Raw genomic sequence first — 23,953 nt, forward strand, 5'->3', positions numbered from 1 at the left:
CGTGGCACCCATGGGTGCTACCCCACCTGTGGTTGATGATGCGGTGCACCGTCATCCACTCGGGTTTGATGCCGTAGCGGTAGAAGCGTTCCTCCATCCCCCCGAAAAGGGGGTCCCCCCCGGCCCCCCGTTTCTCGCTCTTGGGGTCGTCGTCCCCCGAGCCGTAGTCGAGGGGGGGCGGCTCGTCCATGTCATTCTTGCGCTGGTAGTTGCGGTACATCACCAGGTGGAAGATCTCCAGCTGGGGGGACACGGGGGGGGGGGGGGACCCCCAAATTAGGGGGAGGGATGCAAGCGCCCCCACACCGCCCCCACCCCCCAGGGCTCCTGGAAGCGGGGGGGGGGGAGGGTGTGAGGAATGGGGGTGCTGCCCCTCTCCCCCTGCCCCAGGGATGGGGGTGTCTTGGGGACTGGGGGGGGAGCGCTGCACATCACGGCGTCCTCGAGGTGGGGATGTCGGGGGTCCCCAAGATTGGGGATCCCCCAGCCGGGGATACTGGGGTGTCCCCAGTCCTGGGGACCCACCAAACCCCCCCCACATCCCCCCTGCTGGGGATACTGGGGTCCCCCAAATATTGGGGACCCCCCAACTAGGGATACTGGGGTCCCCAGTCCTGGGGATATTGGGGTGTCCCAAATATTGAGGACCCCCCCAACTGGGGATATCGGGGTGTCCCCAGTCCCGGGGACCCCCCAGGATCCCACCGGCTGGGCATATTGGGGTGTCACCAGCCCCGGGCCCCCCAAGTTGGGTATATCGGGGTCCCCCAGTATCAGGGCCCCCCAAGCTGGGTATATCAAGACACCCCAACATTGGGGTGTCCCAATGGATACCCCCCCGAGGGGGGGTATCAGGGTGCCCCCAATCTCAGGTCCCCTGTACGCCGGGGCGTCCCCAACCTCAGGTTCCCCCCAAACTGGGACACCCCGATATCGGGGCTCCCTGAGGGGGGCAGATGGGGTCGTTCCCCCACCCGGTATTGGGGCCCCCCCCCGAGGGGGGGGGTATCAGGGTGCCCCCAATCTCAGGTCCCCCGTACGCCGGGGCGTCCCCAACCTCAGGTTCCCCCCCAAACTGGGACACCCCGATATTGGGGCTCCCCGAGAGGGGCAGATGGGGTCATTCCCCCACCCGGTATTGGGGCCCCCCCCCGAGGGGGGGTATCAGGGTGCCCCCAATCTCAGATCCCTCATACGCTGGGGCATCCCCAACCTTGGTTCCCCCCAAACTGGGACACCCCGATATCGGGGCTCCCTGAGGGGGGCAGATGGGGTCATGTCGTGTCCCCCCCGGTATTGGGGCCCCCCCAAGGGGGGCAGATGGGGCGTGTGTCCCCAGTATCAGGGCCCCCCGCGAGGGGGGGGTATCAGGGTGCCCCCAATCTCAGGTCCCCCGTACGCCGGGGCGTCCCCAACCTCAGGTTCCCCCCCAAACTGGGACACCCCGATATTGGGGCTCCCCGAGGGGGGCAGATGGGGTCATGTCGTGTCCCCCCCAGTATTGGGGCACCCCCAAGGGGGGCAGATGGGGCGTGTGTCCCCCGGTATCAGGGCCCCCCCCCCCGAGGGGGGGGTATCAGGGTGCCCCCAATCTCAGGTCCCCCGTACGCCGGGGCGTCCCCAACCTCAGGTTCCCCCCAAACTGGGACACTCCGATATTGGGGCTCCCCGAGGGGGGCAGATGGGGTCGTGTCGTCCCCCCCCCGGTATTGGGGCCCCCCCAAGGGGGGCAGATGGGGTGTGTGTCCCCCCGGTATCAGGGCCCCCCCTGAGGGGGGGGTATCAGGGTGCCCCCAATCTCAGGTCCCCCGTACGCCGGGGCGTCCCCAACCTCAGGTTCCCCCCAAACTGGGACACCCCGATATTGGGGCTCCCCGAGGGGGGCAGATGGGGTCGTGTCGTGTCCCCCCCGGTATTGGGGCCCCCCCAAGGGGGGCAGATGGGGTGTGTGTCCCCCCGGTATCAGGGCCCCCCCTGAGGGGGGGGTATCAGGGTGCCCCCAATCTCAGGTCCCCCGTACGCCGGGGCGTCCCCAACCTCAGGTTCCCCCCAAACTGGGACACCCCGATATTGGGGCTCCCCGAGGGGGGCAGATGGGGTCGTGTCGTGTCCCCCCCGGTATTGGGGCCCCCCCAAGGGGGGCAGATGGGGTGTGTGTCCCCCGGTATCAGGGCCCCCCCCCCGAGGGGGGGTATCAGGGCGTCCCCAACCTCAGGTTCCCCCCAAACTGGGACACCCTGATATTGGGGCTCCCCGAGGGGGGGCGGATGGGGTGTGTCGTTGTGTGTCCCCCCCCCTCGGGTATCGGGGACCCCACCCCGGGAGGGGGTACCCCTGGGGCCCCCCCGTACCTGCAGCTCCTTGATCCAGGAGCAGTGCCAGTAGGAGAGCCCGACCCACTTGACGAAGAACTCCCGCTCGGAGCGGCCCTGCAGCGCCGGGGGGGGCCCCTCGGGGGGGGGGCCCCCAGGGGGGGCGGCCACGGGGGGGGGCGGCTCCCCCCACCGCCAGTACAGGATCTTCTGCACCCTCCCCTTCAGCACCGGGCACTGCGGAGGGGGGGGGACACACGGGACAGCGGGGTTGGGGACAGGGGGACACGGGGACGGCCACGTGGGGACGTTCGTGTCCGTGTCCCCCCCCAGCACGCGCACACAGAGTTGGGAGCACCCGGGCGGTGGGGGGGGGACACAGGTCCCCACCCCAAGGGGTGGCTGTCCCCGCTCTGTCCCCAAGGGGTGGCCGCAGCGTCCCTCTGTGCTGGCCCCATCGCCGTGGTTGTCCTCGTCCCTGTCCCCAGCCTGTCCCTGTCCCCATCAGGTCCCGTCACTGTCCCCAGCTTTGAGCCATCCTCGTCCCCATCCCTGTCCCCATCAGGTCCCATCACTGTCCCCAGCTTTGAGCCATCCCCGTCCCCATCCCTGTCCCCATCAGGTCCCGTCACTGTCCCCAGCTTTGAGCCATCCCCATCCCCATCCCTGTCCCCATCAGGTCCCGTCACTGTCCCCAGCTTTGAGCCATCCCCATCCCCATCCCTGTCCCCATCAGGTCCCATCACTGTCCCCAGCTTTGAGCCATCCCCATCCCCATCCCTGTCCCTGTCCCCATCAGGTCCCGTCACTGTCCCCAGCTTTGAGCCGTCCCCATCCCCATCCCTGTCCCTGTCCCCATCAGGTCCCGTCGCTGTCCCCAGCTTTGAGCCATCCCCGTCCCTGTCCCTGTCCCTGTCCCCATCAGGTCCCGTCACTGTCCCCAGCTTTGAGCCGTCCCCATCCCCGTCCCCATCCCTGTCCCCATCAGGTCCTGTCGCTGTCCCCAGCCTTGAACCACCCCTGTCCCCACCCCTGTCCCCAGCCTGTCCCCATCAGGTCCTGTCACTGTCCCCAGTGTTGAACCGTGTCTGTCCCCATCCGTATCCTGTCCCTGTCCCCATCAGGTCCTGTCCCTGTCCCCAACCTCGAACCATCTCTGTCCCCGTCCTCATCCTGTCCCTGTCCTCATCAGATCCTGTCACCAACCTTGAGACAACCCTGTCCCCATCCCTGTCCCGTCCCTGTCCCATCACGTCCCTGACCTGTCCCTGTCTCTCCACTCATCCTGCCCCCGTCCCCGTCCTCTCCCTGTCCCTACCAGATCCCCCCCATGTCCCCCTCCCCAGGACATTCCTGTCCCATCCCCATACTCACCCTGTCCCTGTCCCCATCCCTGTCCCATCCCCATCCTCTCCCTGTCCCCATAAGGTCCCTGTCCCATCCCTGTCCTGTCCCTGTCCCATCTCCATCCCTGTCCTGTCCCTGTCCCCATCCCATCCCCATCTTCTCCATGCCCCGTCCCCACCAGGTCCCTGTCCCACCCCCACCCACGCCCCATCCCTGTCCCATCCCCACCAGGTCCCTGTCCCGTCCCAACCCATGTCCCATCCCTGTCCCTGTCCCCATCAGGTCCCTGTCCCCTCCCCACCGGGTCCTTGTCCCATCCCCATCCTCTCCCTGTCCCCATTAGGTCCCTGTCCCATCCCTGTCCTGTCCCTGATCCCACCAGGTCCCTGTCCCTGTCCCCACCAGGTCCCTGTCCCGTCCCCACCCACGTCCTGTCCCTGTCCCTGTCCCCACCAGGTCCCTGTCCCGTCCCCACCCACGTCCCGTCCCTGTCCCCGTCCCCACCGGGTCCCTGTCCCGTCCCCACCCACGTCCCATCCCTGTCCCCGTCCCCACCAGGTCCCTGTCCCATCCCCACCAGGTCCTCATCCCATCCCTGCCCTGTCCCCACCAGGCCCCTGTCCTGTCCCCACCCATGTCCCATCCCTGCCCTGTCCCCACCAGGTCCCTGTCCTGTCCCCACCCACATCCTGTCCCTGTCCCTGTCCCCACCAGGTCCCTGTCCCGTCCCCACCCACGTCCCGTCCCTGTCCCCGTCCCCACCGGGTCCATGTCCCATCCCTGTCCCTGTCCCCACCAGGTCCCTGTCCTGTCCCCACCCACATCCTGTCCCCGTCCCCATCCCCACCGGGTCCATGTCCCATCCCTGTCCCTGTCCCCACCAGGTCCCTGTCCCGTCCCCACCCACGTCCTGTCCCTGTCCCTGTTCCCACCAGGTCCCTGTCCCGTCCCCACCCACGTCCCGTCCCTGTCCCCGTCCCCACCGGGTCCCTGTCCCGTCCCCACCCACGTCCCATCCCTGTCCCCGTCCCCACCAGGTCCCTGTCCCATCCCCACCAGGTCCTCATCCCATCCCTGTCCTGTCCCCACCAGGCCCCTGTCCTGTCCCCACCCATGTCCCATCCCTGCCCTGTCCCCACCAGGTCCCTGTCCTGTCCCCACCCACGTCCTGTCCCCGTCCCCATCCCCACCGGGTCCATGTCCCATCCCTGTCCCTGTCCCCACCGGGTCCATGTCCCATCCCCATCCCTGCCCCGTCCCCACCAGGTCCTCGTCCCATCCCTGCCCTGTCCCCACCAGGTCCCTGTCCCGTCCCCACCCACGTCCTGTCCCCGTCCCCACCGGGTCCATGTCCCATCCCTGCCCCGTCCCCACCAGGTCCCTGTCCCCGTCCCCGTCCCCACCGGGTCCATGTCCCATCCCTGTCCCATCCCCACCGGGTCCCCCACCATCTCCCCCCTCCCCACCCCACCCCTGTCCCCAACTCTCCCCCCATCCCCGTGTCCCCGTACCGTGCAGCGGGGACAGAGCCACTCGCCGTTGGGGACCTCGGGCAGGGGGGGGTTGAGGCAGTGGATGTGGTAGGAGGAGACGCAGGCGTCGCAGCAGAGCAGCTCCCCGCCGTCCTTGCACACCCGGCAGTACTCCATGTGGTCGTCCTCCTCCTCCTTCTCTCCTTCCTCCTCCTCCTCTTCCTCCTCCTCCTCCTCCTCTTTCGCTTCCCACTGCACCCCTTCCTTCTCCTGAGCAACACCCAGCGTCAGGCACCCCAAACCTCCTGGGGATGCCCCTAAAACAGCACCCAGGGACCCAAAACCTCCTGGGGACACCCAACCTCCTGGGCACATCCCCCAGGGACACCCAAACCTCCTGGGGACACCCTGAGGGACACCCAACCTCCTGGGCACATCCCCCAGGGACACCCAAACCTCCTGGGGACACCCTGAGGGACACCCAACCTCCTGGGGACATCCCCCAGGGACACCCAAACCTCCTGGGGACACCTTGAGGGACACCCAAACCTCCTGAAGACACCCCCAGGGACACCCAAATCCCCTGGAGACACCCCCAGGGACACCCAAACCTCCTGGGGACACCTTGAGGGACACCCAAACCTCCTGAAGACATCCCCAGGTACATCCAAACCTCCTGGGGACACCCTGACGGGACACCCGACCTCCTGGGCACATCCCCCAGGGACACCCAAACCTCCTGGGGACACCCTGAAGGACCCCCACCCCCCCCCCCAGGAACCCCCAAAGCCCTCTACTAGGGACCCCTGCTAGGGACCCCCAAACTCCCTCGGGGACCCCCACCCCCCCAGGGACCCCCTAGGGACCCCAAACCCCCCCAAGATCCCCCTAGAAACCCCCAAATTCCCCCAAGGAACCCTCTAACCCCCTGTAGGATCCCCCTAGGGACCCCCCAAACTCCCCCAGGGAACCCTAAAGCCCCCCCCAGGGACCCCCAAACCTACCCAGGATCCCCCTAGGGACCCCCAAACCCTGCACGAAACCCCTCCAGGGACCCCCCAAGGACTCCTAAAGCCCCCCCACAGACCCCCCCAACCAAGGATCCCCCTAGTGAGCCCCAAACCCCTCCTCCCAGGGAGCCCCAAACTGCCCCGAGGTTCCCCCCCTAGGGACCCCTACCCCCCCCACCCCCCCCCCCCAGCACCCCAGCCCGCAGCTCACGCAGTGGGGGCAGCTCCAGCGTCCCTCGGGCGCGCGGTCGAGCTCGGGGTCGAGGCAGACGAGGTGGTAGGCGCGGGGGCAGGTGTCGCAGAGGATGATCTCCCCGCCCTGCTGGCACACCTCGCAGTAGTCCTGGTGGTCCGTCTCGTAGCCGTCCCCCTCCTCCTCCGGCCCCGGCCCTGCGGGGACGCCACGCATCGCCCGCTGCCACCCGGATTGACGGCGGGGGGGCGGGGAGGGGGAGAGGGATGGGGGGCAGGTGGCGGGGGGGCGGGGGGGGGGGGGGGATAGGGACAGCGGGGGACAGGGACACCGGGGATGGGGAGACCCAGGGATGGGGGATGGCGACATGGGGGCGCTGGGGACAAGGGGATGGGGGCACTGGGGATGGGGACATGGGGGCACTGGGGGAGAGGGGCATGGGGGCACTGGGGATGGGGACAGAGGGGGACAAGGGCACTGGGCATGGGGACACCCAGGGATGGGGGTGCTGGAGTTGGGGACATGGGGGCACTGGGAATGGGGACAGAGGGGGACAGGGGATGGGGGCACCCAGGGATGGGGACAGAGGGGGACAGGGGCACTGGGCATGGGGACACCCAGGGATGGGGGTGCTGGGGATGGGGACATGGGGGCGCTGGGGACAGGGACGCTGGGGGACGGGAGCAGGAGGGCACCAGGGGACAGGGACACTGGGGATGGGGATGCTGGGGGAGACGCTGGGGGACAGGGGATGGGGGCACCCAGGGATGGGGACAGAAGAGGACAGGGGGACTGGAGGCACTGGGGATGGGGACAGAGGGGGACAGGGGCACTGGGTATGGGGACACCCAGGGATGGGGGTGCTGGGGATGGGGACATGGGGGCACTGGGGGACAGGGGCATGGGGGCACTGGGGATGGGGACAGCAGGGGACAAGGGCACTGGGCATGGGGACATCCAGGGACGGGGGTGCTGGAGTTGGGGACATGGGGGCACTGGGAATGGGGACAGCGGGGGACAGGGGATGGGGGCACCCAGGGATGGGGACAGAGGGGGACAAGGGCACTGGGCATGGGGACATCCAGGGATGGGGGTGCTGGGGATGGGGACATGGGGACACTGGGAATGGGGACAGAGGGGGACAGGGGCACTGGGCATGGGGACACCCAGGGATGGGGGTGCTGGGGATGGGGACATGCGGGCGCTGGGGACAGGGACGCTGGGGGACAGGAGCAGGCGGGCACCAGGGGACAGGGACAGTGGGGATGGGGACACCCAGGGACGGAGGCGCTGGGGGATGGCGACATGGGGCCGCTGGGGACAAGGGGATGGGGGCACTGGGGGACAGGGGATGGGGGCACCCAGGGATGGGGACAGGAGGGGACAGGGGCACTGGAGGCACTGGGGATGGGGACAGAGGGGGACAAGGGCACTGGGCATGGGGACACCCAGGGATGGGGGTGCTGGGGATGGGGACATGGGGGCGCTGGGGACAGGGACGCTGGGGGACGGGAGCAGGCGGGCACCAGGGGACAGGGACACTGGGGATGGGGACACTGGGGGACAGGGGATGGGGGCACCCAAGGATGGGGACAGGAGGGGACAGGAGCACTGGGGATGGGGACAGCGAGGGACAGGGGCACTGGGGATGAGGACATGGGGGCACTGGGGACGGGCGCTGGGGGACAGGAGCAGGAGGACACCAGGGACAGGGACACTGGGGATGGGGACAGCAGGGGACAGGGACACTGGGGACAGGGACATCCAGGGACTGGGGCACTGGGGACGGGGGCGTAGGGGCGGCAGGGACAGGGGCACTAGGGACACTGGGGATGGGGACATTGGGGGACAGGGTACTGGGGGGTGAGGGCCCTGGGGTTGGGGACACCCAGGGACGGGGTGCTGGGGGATGGGGGACACAGGGGACAGGGGCACTGGGGGCACTGGAGATGGGGACACTGGAGGACAGCGGCACTGGGGGTGGAGACACCCAGGGATGGGGGCATGGGGGCACTGAGGGATGGGGACATGGTGGCACTGGGGATAGGGGTGCTGGGGACACCAGGGATGGGGACACCGGGGGAGAGAGGCACTAGGGAAGGGGGCACTGGGACACGAGGGATGGGGACACCAAGGGATGGGGACACCAAGGGATGGAGGCATCAGGGAGACAGGGGCACTGGGGACACCGGGGGCACTGGGCAGGTGGGAGCACTGGGACAGAGGGATGGGGTGGCACCAGGGACATGGGCACTGGGGAAACCAGGGGATGGGGGCACCAGCACACCAGGGGACAGGGACACGGGGACACTGGGATACCTGGAGACAGGGACAGCGGATGCCAAATGCCCAGGAGAGATGGTGGGGACAGGGACAGGGACACGGGGACACTACTACGCCCCTTGGAAGAAGCCAGGGGCTGGGGACCCCCCGGACGCCACCACCGACATGGCAAAGGGACCGAGGACCCCATTCAGGGGGACTCCGTGGGCTCGGGGACCCCAGGTGACAACTTGGGGACACCGGGGGGTGGGGTGTCTCACCGTGCGCGGGCGCCGTGCCCGTCCCCACGGGGCCGCGCTCCCGGCTGAGGGCGGCGCAGGGGGCTGCAAGGAGAGAGGGGAGGGGACAGGGGCGTCACCCGGCATCCCCGCCGCAGGGTCGAGGGGGGGGGGGTGGTGGTGGCACCCAGGGGCCGGTGACACTTGGGGACACTCACCCTTCTTCTTCTTGCGGCCAGGACGTCCCCGCTTGAGCTTCTTGAGGCGGGTAGTGGGGTCGGGGCGGGCGGTGGCACCCAGCACCCCGGGGCTCTCAGCGTCAGACTCTTCCTCCGCCTCCCCCGCGTCCTCGCTCTGCCCGGGGACAGCGGGTGACACCGGGGACAGCGGGTTACACCGGGTGGCATCAAGGACAGCAGGTGACATCGGGGGACTTGAGGACCGGGAGACCAGGGGATGGGGGGGACAGGGAGACGCGGGGGGCGGCGGTGGGATGGGGCCACAGGGCAGGGTGCCACCGCTTGGGGACACTGAGGGACAGGAGGGGACCCAGGCATCCGGGCACCCACCACCCCCCCAACACCCAGGAGGGGAACCAGGCACCTGGGTGCCACCGCGTGGGGACCCCAGAGGGTCAGGAGGGGACCCAGGCGCCCGGGCCCTACCGAGCTGCTCTTCTTGCGCTTGCCGCCCAGGACGCCCAGTTTGATCTTCAGCGGCGCCATCTTCCTCCCCTTCATCTTCCTCTTCAGCTCCGGCACCCGCGGGCTCTTGCTGCGCTTCTTGTGGCCGGGACCTACGGGGGGGGGGGGGACACCCAAGCGTTCGTGGGGGGGGACGACCCGGGCATATCCCCTCCCCCAACCCCGCCCCAGGATTCCCTTAGGGACCCCCAAATCCCCCCCAGGATCCCCTCAGGGACCCCCAAACCCCCTAGGGAATGCCCCAACCCACCCCAGGGACCCCCAAATTGCCCCCAGGATCCCCCTAGGGACCCCCAACCCCCCCCCCTCCCAAGGATCCCTAAAGCCTCCCCAGGGACCCCCAAAGTCCCCCAGGATCCCCCTAGGGACCCCCAACCCCCCCCCTCCCAAGGATCCCTAAAGCCTCCCCAGGGACCCCCAAAGTCCCCCAGGATCCCCCTAGGGACCCCCAACCCCCCCAAAGGATCCTTAAAGCCTCCCCAGGGACCCCCAAAGTCCCCCAGGATCCCCCTAGGGACCCCCAACCCCCCCCAAAGGATCCTTAAAGCCTCCCCAGGGACCCCCAAAGTCCCCCAGGATCCCCCTAGGGACCCCCAACACCCCCCCTCCCAAGGTTCCCTAAAGCCTCCCCAGGGACCCCCAAAGTCCCCCAGGATCCCCCTAGGGACCCCCAACCCCCCCCAAGGATCCCTAAAGCCTGGGACCCCCAAAGTCCCCCAGGATCCCCTAGGGACCCCCAACACCCCCCAAGGATCCCTAAAGCCTCCCCAGGGACCCCAAAGTCCCCCAGGATCCCCCTAGGGACCCCCAACACCCCCCCCTCCCAAGGTTCCCTAAAGCCTCCCCAGGGACCCCCAAAGTCCCCCAGGATCCCTCTAAGGACCCCCAACCCCCCCCAAGGATCCTTAAAGCCTCCCCAGGGACCCCCAAAGTCCCCCAGGATCCCCCTAGGGACCCCCAACCCCCCCCCCTCCCAAGGTTCCCTAAAGCCTCCCCAGGGACCCCCAAAGTCCCCCAGGATCCCCCTAGGACCCCCAACACCCCCCCCTCCCAAGGTTCCCTAAAGCCTCCCCAGGGACCCCCAAAGTCCCCCAGGATCCCCCTAGGGACCCCCTCAAACTCCCCCAGGGACCACTAAAGTCCCCTCAGGGACCCCCAACCCATGAGGAGCCAGGGGTCCGAGGAGGGACCCAGGCCAAACCCGGGAGGACCCAGGCGTCCGGGCGGCACCCACCTTTGCCCTCCTTGGTCTTGGCCTTGCGCAGGGGCGGGGGGGGCGCTTCGGGGGCCACGGCGGCCACGGCGGCCGACACCTGCTCGGCCACGGCGGCGGCGGCGGCAGCGGCGGCGGCCGCCACGGCGGCGGCCGAGCCCTTGAAGGGGTTGTTGGCGCTGAACTCCCGCCACTTGGCCCCCAGGATGGTCATCATCTTCGACATGGGGATTTTGGGGTTCTTCTTGGCGATCAGGGGCCTGACGGGGAGGGAGGCGGGCTGGGAACCCAGGCGTCCGGGGCACCCAGGGACCCAAGCGTCCGGGAGGGGGGGGGCACCCAGGGTCCACTGATTGCTCCCCACGGACCCCTTTCACCCCGGGGTGCCCCCACGGCTCCCCAAGGACCCAAGGTGCCCCTGTGTGCCCCCAGCCCCGCGAGGTGCCCCCCCAACACCCCGAGGGTACTCCCCAGCACCCTGAGCTGCCCTAAAAACATCCCCACAGGCACCCTGAAGCAGCCCCCAACACCCAGAGAGACCCCCAAGGACCCTGAGTGCCCCCCAGCACTCTTGAGGTGCCCCTGTAGCCCCTCAAGACCCTAAGGTGCTCCCCAGTACCCAGAAGGACCCCCCAGGATGCTGGGGGACCCCCCAGCATTCCAGGGTGCCCCCCCCAGTTCCCCTGAGGTGTCCCCAGCACCCTGAGCTGCCCTAAAAACATCCCCGCAAGCCCCCTGAAGCGTCCCCCAGCACCCAGAGGTGCCCCCCAGCACCCCGAGATGACCTAAAAAGGACCCCCACCAGCACCCTGAAGCGTCTCCCCCCCCCAGCACCCAGAGGCGGTCACCCCTCCAGGACCCCGAGGTGCCCCCCAGCACTCCGAGGTGCCCCCCAGGACCCCCAGGTGCCGCCCCCCCCACCCCCGCCCCCAGCCCCACCTCATGAACTGGCTGAAGGCCTTGTAGTTGGTGAGGGTGTGTTAATCTTCCTCGGTGAAGACGTGGTCCACGTCCTCCAGCCCCCAGGCCCCAGCAGCTGCGCCGAGGACTTCTGCTCCACCGCCTGCGCCGGGGAGGGGGGGACACGGGGGGACACGGCCAGGCCGCGGGGGGAACACGACAGAGACCGACACCAGGATGGGGAGAGGGGGATGAGAAACACGGCGGGAATAGGGACGGGGGGGGACGAGAAAACGTGTCACCTGCCGGGACTCCCACAGGCCCCAACACGGGTGACAGGACACCCACGAGGACCCCCATAGGCGACGGGACCCCCCCCCCGGGCATCCGCACGAGCGATGGGACCCCCACAACGACCCACATGGGTGATGGGACCCCCCACAGGCACCCGCACAGGTGTCAGGACCCTCGTGGGCACCCATATGGGCGACAGGACCCCCAGGGGCACCCACAGGGCAATGGGATCCCCACGGGTCCCCACACAGTGACGGGACCCCCCCGAGGACCCACATGGGTGTCAGGACCCCCAGGGACACCCACACAGGTGACGGGATCCCCCACGGGTCCTCACGTGGATGACAGGACCCCCGTGGGCCCTGACACAGGGATGGGACCCCCACAGGCACCCACATGGCAATGGGACCCTCATGGCTCCCCACGCAGTGATAGGACCCCCACGGGCGACCAGACCCCCATGGGTGCCCAGTGACGGGACCCCCACGGGCACCCACGTGGGCACCGGGACCCCCACGGGTGTCAGGACCCCCACAAGGACCCACACAGCGATGGGACCCCCATGGGTCCCCACACAAGGCAGCACTGGGGGAGCCCCTGCGCCTCCAGGTGCCCCCCCCACCCCAACCCAACCGAGCGCCCCCCACTCACTGGGTGCCCCCCACCCACGGGTGCCCCCCCGGGCCGTACCTTCACCTTCTGCCCCCCTTCCTCGTCGGCCTTTTTCCGTCTCTTCGTCTTCTTCTCCTTCTTCTCGCGGTGCTTCCGCCGCCGCTTCCTGGCCGCCCCCCCGGAGTCGCTGCCGCCACTCTCCGACTTCTCCCGGTACTCCTCCCGCTTGGTATTCCTCCCGCTCCGACTCCAGCTCATCCTCGCTCACCTGAGACCACCCCCCAGTGCTCATCCTCGGGGCCCATCACCCCTCCCCGGGGCCCGTCAGCCACCCCGAGACCCCCATCGGCTGCCCCAGGACCCCGTCAGTCACCCCCAACCCTGTCAGCCGCCCCGAGATCCCCATCAGCCACCCCAAGACCCCATCAGCTGCCCTGAGATCCCCGTCAGCCGCCCCAAAATCCCCATCAGCCGCCCCAGGACCCTGTCAGTCACCCCCGACCCCATCAGTCGCCCCGAGATCCCCGTCAGCCGCCCCAAAATCCCCATCAGCCGCCCCAGGACCCTGTCAGTCACCCCCGACCCCATCAGTCGCCTCAAGATCCCCATCAGCCGCCCCAGGACCCCGTCAGTCACCCCCGACCCCATCAGTCGCCCCAAGATCCCCATCAGCCGCCCCAGACCCCGTCAGTCGCCCCAGGACCCTGTCAGCTGCCCCGAGATCCCCATCAGCCACCCGAGGACCCTGTCAGTTGCCCCAGGACCCTGTCAGCCGCCCCGAGATCCCCATCAGCCACCCCAGAACCCCGTCACTCGCCCCAGGACCCCATCAGTCGCCTTGAGATCCCCATCAGCTGCCCCAAGACCCCGCCAGTTCCCCCCAACATCCCCATCAGCTGCCTCGAGATCCCCGTCAGCCGCCCCAGGACCCTGTCAGTCACCCCCGACCCTGTCAGTCACCCCGAGATCCCCATCAGCTGCCCCAGGACCCCGTCAGTCGCCCCCAACCCCGTCAGCCACCCCAAGACATTCATCAACCGCTGCAAGATCCCATCAGGCACCCCCAAGAGTCCGTCACCCGTCCCCAGACCCCATCAGCTGACACCAGACCCCGTCACCCATCACCAGACCCTGTCAGCCACCCCCAGGGCCTGTCACCCCCTCCACAGGGCCTGTCAGCCGCTCCGACACCCCCATCAGCTGCCCCAGGACCCCCGTCAGTTGCCCCCAACCCCATCAGCCACCACGAGACCCCATCAGCTGCCCCAGACCCTGTCAGCCACCCCCGGGCCCCATCAGCCACCCCGAGACCCTGTCAGTCACCCTGAGAGCCTGTCACGCGTCCCCAGACCCCGTCCATTGTCCCCAGACCCCGTCGGCTGAACCAAGAGCCCCATCAGCGGCTTGAGACCCCATCAGCTGTCCCCAACCCCGTCAGCCACCCCGAGACCTCCGCCAGCCATCCCCAGACCCCGTCACCCCTCCCCAGACCCCATCAGCTGCCCCCAGACACCACCAGCCACCCCGAGACCCCATCCATCATCCCCAGACCCCGTCATCCATCCCCAGACCTCGTCCATCATCCCCAGACCCCGTCATCCATCCCCAGACCCCGTCATCCATCCCCAGACCTCGTCCATCATCCCCAGACCCCGTCAGCCATCCCGAAAGCCCCATCAGCTGCCTTGAGACCCCGTCAGCCACCCTGAGAGTCTGTCACCCGTCCCCAAACACCATCCGTCATTCCCGGACCCCGTCAGTCACCCTGAGATTCTGTCACCCATCGCCTGACCCTGTCACCCGTCCCCATCAGCCACCCTGAGAGACTGTCACCCGACCCCATACCCCGTCCGTCATTCGCAGACCCCGTCAGCCATCCCCAGCCACCGTCAGCCGTCCCTGAGAGTCTGTCAACTGTCCCCAGGCCCTGTCCATCATTCCCAAAACCCGTCGCCCATCCTCAAACCCTGTCACCTGTCCCCAGACCCTGTCAGTCACCCTGAGAGTCTGTCACCCATTCCCAGACCCCATCCATCATCCCCAGACCCCGTCAGCCATGCCCAGACCCCGTCAGCCGCCCTGAGAGTCTGTCACCCGTTCCCCAGACCCCATCCATCATACCCAGGCCCCGTCAGCCGACCTAAGACCCCCTGTCACCCGTCCCCAGACCCCATCAGCCGTGCCAGGAGGACCCGGGTGTCCGGGCTTGGCGCAGCCCGCCGCCTCGGCCGGGAGGACCCAGGTGTTCGGGCAGGGTGTCCCTGGGGGGACTCACCAGTTTTTTCCGTTTCCGTGGTTTTCCGGGTTTATTTTCCTTCTGCTTCCGGGGACCCCGTTTCTTCTTCTTCACCCCCAGGGCCCCCTCGAGGCCCCGCAGCAACTCGTCGTCACCGCCTGTGGGGACACGGCAGCCTGAGCCGTGGGGACAGGGACAAGTGGCTGTGCGAGGTAACCTCCGTGGCCACTGGGACTGTGACTCGCAGGAAGGTGGGTGACGGGGACAGTCGGCTGCACCAAGGTCCCTTCTGTGGCCACCAGGACGGTGACACGCAGGAAGACGGGCGACAGGGACATGTGGCCACAATGAGGCCCCTCCGTGGTCACCAACCCACTGACACACGCAGAGGCAGGTGACAGGGACAGGTGACCATGCTAAGGTCCCCTCTGCGGCCACCGTGGCTGGGGCACGCAGTGAGACGGGTGACAGGGACAAGCAGCCAGACCGAAGCCCCCTCCGCAGCCACCACGGAGGCGGGTGACAGGGACAGGCAGCCACGCTGCCATCCCCTTCACAGCCACCGAAACAGTGACACACAGTGAGGCGGGTGACGGGGAGAGACGACCACACTGAGGTCCCCTCCACGACCACCAGCACGCTGACGCACGCAGGAAGACGGGTGACATGGAGGCACACGGAGGACGGGGAGGTGATTCGAGACAGCCGGCGTGGCTTCACCAAGGGCAAGTCCTGCCTGACCAACCTAGTGGCCTTCTCCGATGGAGCGACTACATCAGCGGACACGGGAAGGGCTACAGGCGGCGTCTGTCTGGACCTCTGTAAGGCCTGTGCCACGGTCCCCCACAACACCCTTCTCTCTAAACCGGAGAGGGATGGATTTGACGGGTGGACTGTCCGGTGGGTGAGGAATTGGTTAGACGGTCGCATCCAGAGGGTAGCGGTCAACGGCTCAACGTCCAGATGGAGACCGGTGACGAGTGGCATCCCGCAAGGGTCCGTACTGGCACCGGTGCTGTTTAATATCTTCATCAGTGACACAGACAGCGGGATCGAGCGCACCCTCAGCAAGTTTGCAGATGACACCAAGCCGAGTGGTGCGGTCGGCACGCCGGAGGGACGGGATGCCATCCAGAGGACCCGGACAAGCTCCAGAAGTGGGCCCGTGTGAACCTCATGAGGTTTAACAAGGCCAAGTGCAAGGTCCTGCACCTGGGTCGGGGCAACCCCCGGTATCGATACAGGCTGGAGGATGAAGGGATGGAGAGCAGCCCCGCCGAGAAGGACTTGGGGGGACTGGGGGATGGAAAGCTGGACGTGAGCCGGCCACGTGCGCTCGCAGCCCAGAAGGCCAAAGGTCTCCTCCGCAACCACCAGCACAGTGACACACGTGAAGACGGGCGTCAACCACAGGTGGCCACACTGAGGCCCCCTCCGTGGCCACCAGACCACTGACGCACACAGAGACGGGTGACAGGGACAGGCAGAGTGCATCACCAGCAGCGTGCATCACCAGCGGCGCGGCCAGCAGGTCGGGGGGGGGGGGGGATTCTGCCCCTCTGCTCCGCTCTGGTGAGACCCCCCCGCCCCGGAGCGCTGCGTCCAGCTCTGGAGCCCTCGGCGTAAGAAAGACACGGACCTGTTGGAGCGGGTCCAGGGGAGGGTCACGAAAACGATCAGGGGGGTGGAACACCTCTGCTGTGAAGAAAGGCTGAGAGAGTTGGGGTTGTTCAGCCTGGAGAGGAGGCGGCTTCGGGGAGACCTTCCTGCAGCCGTCAGTGCTTCAAGGGGGCTGATAAAAAAGATGGCGGCAGACTCTTCAGCAGGGCCTGTTGCGACAGGCCGAGAGGGAACAGCTTTGAACTAGAGGGGGGCAGATTCAGACTAGATCTAAGGAAGACATTTTTACGCTGAGGGTGGTGAAACACCGCCCAGGTTGCCCAGAGAGGGGGTGGATGCCCCATCCCTGGAAACGTTCCAGGTCAGGCTGGACGGGCTCTGAGCCACCTGATCTAGTTGAAGATGTCCCTGCCCGCGGCAGGGGGGGGTTGGACGAGGTGACCTTCAGAGGTCCCTTCCAACCCAAACCATTCTGTGGTTCTATGACAGCCACAGGTGACCAGGCTGAGGTCCCCCCCCCCACGGCCACCAACTCACTGACACACACAGAGGCAGGTGACGGGGACAGGCGGCCACATTGAGGTCCCCCCTGAGGCCACCAGAACGGTGACAAGCAGCAAGACGGGTGGCAGGGACAAGCAGCCACACTGAGGTCCCCCCCATGGCCACCAACCCACTGACACACACAGAGGCAGGTGACGGGGACAGGGGACCACGCTGAGGTCCCCTATGCAGCCACCAGGATGGTGACACGCAACAAGACGGGTGACAGGGACAGGCAGCCACACTGAGGTCTCTTCCACAACCACCAGCACGGTGACACACATGAAGACGGGTGTTGGTCACAGGTGGCCACACTGAGGCACCCTCTGTGGCCACCAGACCACTGATGCACACAGAGACGGGTGACAGGGACAGGCAGCCACACTGAGGTCCCCCCGCAGCCACAGGGACGGTGACACACAGGAAGACGGGTGACAGGGACATGTGGCCACAATGAGGTCCCTCCGTGGCCACCAGCAGCACGGTGACACACAGTGAGGCGGGCGATGGGGACAGTCAGCTGCACCGAGGTCCCCTCTCTGGCTACCAGGACGGTGACATGCAGCGAGAGGGTGACAGGGACAGGCAGCCACGTTGAGTTCCCCTCCACGACCACCGGTGTGCTGACAGACACATGAAGATGGGTGACGGCCACAGGTGGCCACACTGAGGTCCCCTCCGTGGCCACTAGCCCACCAACACACACGGAGGTGGGTGACAGCCACAGGTGGCCACACTGAGGTCCCCGGGATGGTGACACACAGGGAGGCGGGTGTCAGGGACAGGCAACCACACTGAGGTCCCCTCCGTGGCCACTGGCTCACTGACCATGTGGTGAGGTGGGTGACAGGGACAGGCGGCCACCCTGAGGTCCCCTCTGTGGCCACCAGCAGCACGGTGACACACAGTGAGGTGGGTGATGGGGACAGTCAGATGTGCCGAGGTCCCTCTGTGGCCACCAACCCACTGACATACACAGAGGTGGGTGATGGAGACAGGTGGCCACGCTGACGTCCCCTCTGCAGCCACCAGGACTGTGACACACAGAGGCAGGTGACAGGGACCGGCAGCCATGTCGAGGTCCCCTCCGGTCACACACACAGGAAGACAAGCGACGGCCACAGGCAGCCACACTGAGGTCCCTACCGTGGCCACCGGCCCACTGACACACACAGAGGCAGGTGACGGGGACAGGTGATCAAGGTCCCCTCTGAGGCCATGAGGACGGTGACACGCAGCAAGACGGGTGACAGGGACAGACAGCCACACTGAGGTCCCCCCCACAGCCACCAGGACTGTGACACACGCGGAGGCAGGTGACGGGGACAGGCAGCCACACAGAGGTCCTCTCTGCAGCCGTTGGGACGGTGGCACACACGGAGACAGGTGACAGGGACAGGCAACCATGCCAAGGTCCCCTCTACGACCACCAGCACACTGATGCACAGGAGGACGAGTGACAGCCACAGGCAGCCACACTGAGGTCCCCCCGCAGCCACAGGGACGGTGACACACAGGAAGACGGGTGACAGGGACATGTGGCCACAATGAGGTCCCCTCTGTGGCCACCAGCAGCACGGTGACACACAGTGAGGCGGGTGATGGGGACAGTCAGCTGCACCGAGGTCCCCTCTCTGGCTACCAGGACGGTGACATGCAGCGAGAGGGGTGACAGGGACAGGCAGCCACGTTGAGTTCTCCTCCACGACCACCGGTGTGCTGACAGACACATGAAGACGGGTGACGGCCACAGGTGGCCACACTGAGGTCCCCTCCGTGGCCACTAGCCCACCAACACACACGGAGGTGGGTGACAGCCACAGGTGGCCACACTGAGGTCCCCGGGATGGTGACACACAGGGAGGCGGGTGTCAGGGACAGGCAACCACACTGAGGTCCCCTCCGTGGCCACTGGCTCACTGACCATGTGGTGAGGTGGGTGACAGGGACAGGCGGCCACCCTGAGGTCCCCTCTGTGGCCACCAGCAGCACGGTGACACACAGTGAGGTGGGTGATGGGGACAGTCAGATGTGCCGAGGTCCCCTCTGTGGCCACCAACCCACTGACATACACGGAGGTGGGTGATGGAGACAGGTGGCCACGCTGACGTCCCCTCTGCAGCCACCAGGACTGTGACACACAGAGGCAGGTGACAGGGACCGGCAGCCATGTCGAGGTCCCCTCCGGTCACACACACAGGAAGACAAGCGACGGCCACAGGCAGGCCACACTGAGGTCCCTACCGTGGCCACCGGCCCACTGACACACACAGAGGCAGGTGACGGGGACAGGTGATCAAGGTCCCCTCTGAGGCCATGAGGACGGTGACACGCAGCAAGACGGGTGACAGGGACAGACAGCCACACTGAGGTCCCCCCCACAGCCACCAGGACTGTGACACACGCGGAGGCAGGTGACGGGGACAGGCAGCCACACAGAGGTCCTCTCTGCAGCCGTTGGGACGGTGGCACACACGGAGACAGGTGACAGGGACAGGCAACCATGCCAAGGTCCCCTCTACGACCACCAGCACACTGATGCACAGGAGGACGAGTGACAGCCACAGGCAGCCACACTGAGGTCCCCCCCGCAGCCACAGGGACGGTGACACACAGGAAGACGGGTGACAGGGACATGTGGCCACAATGAGGTCCCCTCTGTGGCCACCAGCAGCACGGTGACACACAGTGAGGCGGGTGATGGGGACAGTCAGCTGCACCGAGGTCCCCTCTCTGGCTACCAGGACGGTGACATGCAGCAAGAGGGGTGACAGGGACAGGCAGCCACGTGAGTTCTCCTCCACGACCACCGGTGTGCTGACAGACACATGAAGACGGGTGACGGCCACAGGTGGCCACACTGAGGTCCCCTCCGTGGCCACTAGCCCACCAACACACACGGAGGTGGGTGACAGCCACAGGTGGCCACACTGAGGTCCCCGGGATGGTGACACACAGGGAGGCGGGTGTCAGGGACAGGCAACCACACTGAGGTCCCCTCCGTGGCCACTGGCTCACTGACATGTGGTGAGGTGGGTGACAGGGACAGGCGGCCACAATGAGGTCCCCTCTGTGGCCACCAGCAGCACGGTGACACACAGTGAGGTGGGTGATGGGGACAGTCAGCTGCGCCAAGGTCCCCTCTCTGGCTACCAGGACGGTGACACGCAGCAAGACAGGTGACAGCGTCCCCTCCACGACCACCTGTGCGCTGACACACACACATGAAGACGGGTGACAGCCACACTGAGGTCCCTGGGACAGTGACACATGGGGAGGCGGGTGATGGGGACAGGCGGCTGCGCTGAGGTCCCTTCCACAGCCACCGGCTCACTGACACGTGGTGAAGCAGGTGACAGGGACAGGTGGCCTCACTGAGGTCCCCTCTGCAGCCACTGGCACGGTGACACGCAGCAAGATGGGTGACAGGAACAGGCGACTACACTGAGGTCCCCTCCGTGACCACCAGCCCACTGACACACACAGAGGTGGGTGATGCCACAGGTGGCCACGCCGAGGTCCCCTCTGCGGCCAGCAGGACAGTGACGCACAGCAAGACGGGTGACAAGGACAGGCGGCCACGCTGAGGTCCCTTCCACAGCCACTAGGATGGTGACACGCAGCAAGAGGGGTGACGGCCACAGACGGCCACACTGAGGTCTCCTCCGTGGCCACCAGCCCGGTGACACACATGGAGGTGGGCGACGGCCACGCTGAGGTCCCCAGGATGGTGACACACAGGGAAGCAGGTGATGGGGACAGTCAGCTGTGCTGAGGTCCCCTCCATGGCCCCTGGCTTGCTGACATACGGTGAGGCGGGTGACAGGGACAGGTGGCCACGCTGAAGTCCTTTCCGTGGCCACCAGCACAGTGTCACACACGGAGGCGGGTGTCGGGGACAGGCCACCAGGCTGAGGTCCCTTCTGTGGCCACCAGACCACTGACACACAGGGAGGCGGGTGACGGGGACAGGTGGCCGCGCTGACGTCCCCTCTGTGGCCAGTGGGTGACAGGGACATGCCAGCACCCGCCGCCTTCCCCCGGCAGAAACGAGCCCAAAATCAGGGCAGAAAAAGGGGCCGGGACTCCCGGCGCCACTCAGTACCGCAATTACCTTTTTACCCTGTTTTTTGACCCAAAACCAACTGACCTTTGGTTGGGCCTTTGGAGCAGAAACGTTTGGGGGGGAAAAAAAAAAAAAAAACAACACACAAACCAACAACTTTTGGGCAAAATTCAAGGATAATAAAACCAGCAGCCACAGCCCGAGGCCCCTCCGCCGACGGTACCGGCAACACCCGCTCACGCCATGAGAAAAAGGGTAAAAAAAAACAAAACAAACAAAAAAAAACACCAGAAATGGGATTTTAGGGCGTTTTCCCCCGGTCGCAGGAGGCCTGGAAAAGGAGCACAAAGGAGCACTTTGCCTTTCATGCTGCCAAACCTGCCAAAACCCCGGGGTTTCACCCCAAAACCCTCCTGGAAATGCCCCACAGGGTAGTGGGGGGGAGGTACCCCAAAAAACGAGGCTCCCAACCGGCGGTGGAGGGACACCGGTGTCCCCGTGACGGTGACCAGCCGCCGGCAGTGGTGGATTCCCCCCTCTTTGACCCTAAAAGCGATCAACCGCTCGGCACAATCACTCCGCTCCGGCTGACGGTCCCCAACCGCCGGCGGAGGATTTCCTAACCGCTCACCCCAGGGGACACCAGTGTCACCGTGACAGTGACCAACCGCCGGTAGAGGATTTCCCAACCGCTCACCTGGGGGGACGCCGGTGTCACCGTGACGGTGACCAACTGCTGGTAGAGCATTCCCCAACCGCTCAGCCCGGGGGACGCCAGCGTCCCCGTGATGGTGACCAACTGCCAGCAGAGGATTTCCCAACCTCTTGGCCGAGGGCCACCGGTGTCCCCGTGACGGCGGCCACCGAGAATCCCCGAGGACCATCCCCGGGGCGGTGACACCTAGATCCGTGTCACGGCCTCGGTTGTCCTCGGTGTTTTTGGCAGCCGACTGGGGTGAAGCCTGGGAGAGGTGTCACATCTGCCCGGCGGCTCTTGCAACGAGCTGGCACGTCCTCAGCCCGGCGTGTGTGTGTGTGTGTGTCCCCCACTGCCGACGTCACCCGTCCGCCCCCATAAATCACAACCGGCGCTCGCTGACAGGTCCCAGCCGACCGCCGGCGGTCAGGGATGAAGCTCACCGCCGCCGCTGCTGCTGCCGGGGAGGGAACCCCCGGTGTCCCCGAGCCGCGGAGGGAGGGGGGGGGGGGGGGGTCCGGGCGGGTGACGGCGGGTGCCAAGTTTGGCGTGGGGAGAGGAAGCAACACCCGGCGCCGCCAGGGTCACATTCCTGCCTAATCCCTTGGCACCGTCGGCCAGCCTGCTGCCAGACCGCTGCCGGCAGGGTCTGGGGACAGGCAGCGCTGCCGGGACCACCCGGGTAACGCCAAACCCCACCTCTGGGGGGGTGTGTGGCGGGGGGGGAGGGGGCGATGCCGGAAAACGGTAATGAGGGGGGAAAAAAAAAACCCCAAAACCCCTTTTTTTTCTCTGCTTTTTCCCCCCCCCGTGGCGGCGGGGACGCCCCCGGCCCAACCGGCCGGGCCGGCTCCTGCCCTCCCACTTCCCCCCCCCCCCAATAATTTCTACACCCCCCCCCACCCCCCCATCCTCCCAGCCCCACCCCGCCGTCACCTTCGGGTGCTCCCCGCAGGGCACAGCCGCTCGCCGGGACGGGGCTCAGCCCCACCGGGCCCGATCCTGCCATTTTGGGGGTTGTTTCCCCACACACACCCCACCCCCCCACCCCCCCCCACATACACACACCCCCACCCCCATTTCCCACCCCCACCCCCCCCCAGCACCAGCAGACATGCGCGGGGGAGCCGGGGCGCGTTGGCAAACCATCAACGAGAATTTTCCACACACGTGACGCTCCCGCTCCCCGCACCTCGAGAAAAAAAAAATAATACACCCCCCCCCACCCCCCCAAAAAAAACCGTAGACACCCGGACGGACGGCGGTGCTGGGGGGGGGGGGGGGAGGCGCACACCCGCCCGCTGCCTGTACCGGCAGGCAGCTGCCAGACACAAAGCACGCACCCACCGCCCCCCCCCCCTACCTCCCCCCCCACCCCGCGGCGGCGACGGTGCGGGAGAAAAAGCAAAGGGGGGGGGAAAAAAAAGGGGAGAAAATTGATGAAAATTTAAAATCAACGGCGAACGACGGCGCAGAAGGGGGGGGAAAAGGTGGAAAACTGGGAAAAATGAAACAACAAAAAAAAAAAAGGGGGGGGGGGGGGGGAGGGATTCTGCCAAAGGGGAGGGAAGAGTCTGAACAAAGAAAGAGGTGAGGCGTCCTCAAAAATGGGGGAAAAAGGCAACAAAATGGGGCGAACGGGGCAGCGAAGCGGTGAGGGACGAGGCGCGGTTTTCCCACAGTTGGAAAAAAAATCGCCGTTTCTGGTTCTTTTGGGGGTGTTTTACCCGGTTTTCCGGCTGGCCCCGGTGGCGGGGCAGCCAGCCGGGCCTTCGGCTCGCAACTTGGCGACACGGGGTGGGGGGAGAAACCTCAACTTTTTGCCTGATTTTGGCTCGAAAACGTGTCGGTGCGGGTGCTCCCCCCCCGGCCCCGGCAGCTCCGCGTCCCCGGCCGACGCCATTGTTCTCAGCCGGGACGGGCTGGAACCGGCAAAAATGGGGGGGGGGGGGGGGGAAGGGGGGGAAAAAACCCCAAAAAACCAAAACCCAACCCCAAAACCCAACAAGTTTCAGCTGCGGCGGAGCGGGAGGGGGGTCGGCCTCCCCGCCAGGGAAGTGGGGAAAAAAAAAAAGTGTTATTTCACCTCAAATCCGGGGAGCCCCGAGCGCCCGGCTCGCTGTCGGGAGGGGGACGGACGGACGGACAGACGGAGGCCGGCCTCCCGCTGCTCCTGCTCCGGGGAGAAACGTTAAAAACGTGCAATACTGCTGCTCTGGGGAGAGAAAGGTTA

The 23,953-nt window shown here is 66.9% G+C and overlaps 1 protein-coding gene across 1 annotated transcript in view; it reads right to left on the reverse strand.

The window, feature by feature from the left end:
• Window positions 1–23,916, reverse strand: part of LOC143173810 (chromodomain-helicase-DNA-binding protein 3-like) — a gene marked incomplete at its 3' end in the record, with an annotated part of 54,542 nt that extends 30,626 nt beyond the window's left edge. Inside the window, 13 exon segments of the mRNA XM_076363956.1 lie at window positions 27–241; window positions 2,352–2,549; window positions 5,171–5,401; window positions 6,353–6,531; window positions 8,878–8,940; window positions 9,054–9,189; window positions 9,501–9,631; window positions 10,774–11,012; window positions 11,692–11,782; window positions 11,785–11,815; window positions 12,637–12,826; window positions 14,834–14,952; window positions 23,807–23,916. Coding sequence (XP_076220071.1) covers window positions 27–241; window positions 2,352–2,549; window positions 5,171–5,401; window positions 6,353–6,531; window positions 8,878–8,940; window positions 9,054–9,189; window positions 9,501–9,631; window positions 10,774–11,012; window positions 11,692–11,782; window positions 11,785–11,815; window positions 12,637–12,816 — 1,694 coding nt within the window.
• Window positions 23,917–23,953: the final 37 nt, after the last annotated feature.

The sequence above is a fragment of the Aptenodytes patagonicus genome, unplaced genomic scaffold (assembly GCF_965638725.1).
Source record: "Aptenodytes patagonicus unplaced genomic scaffold, bAptPat1.pri.cur scaffold_312, whole genome shotgun sequence".
Classification (NCBI taxonomy): domain Eukaryota; kingdom Metazoa; phylum Chordata; class Aves; order Sphenisciformes; family Spheniscidae; genus Aptenodytes; species Aptenodytes patagonicus.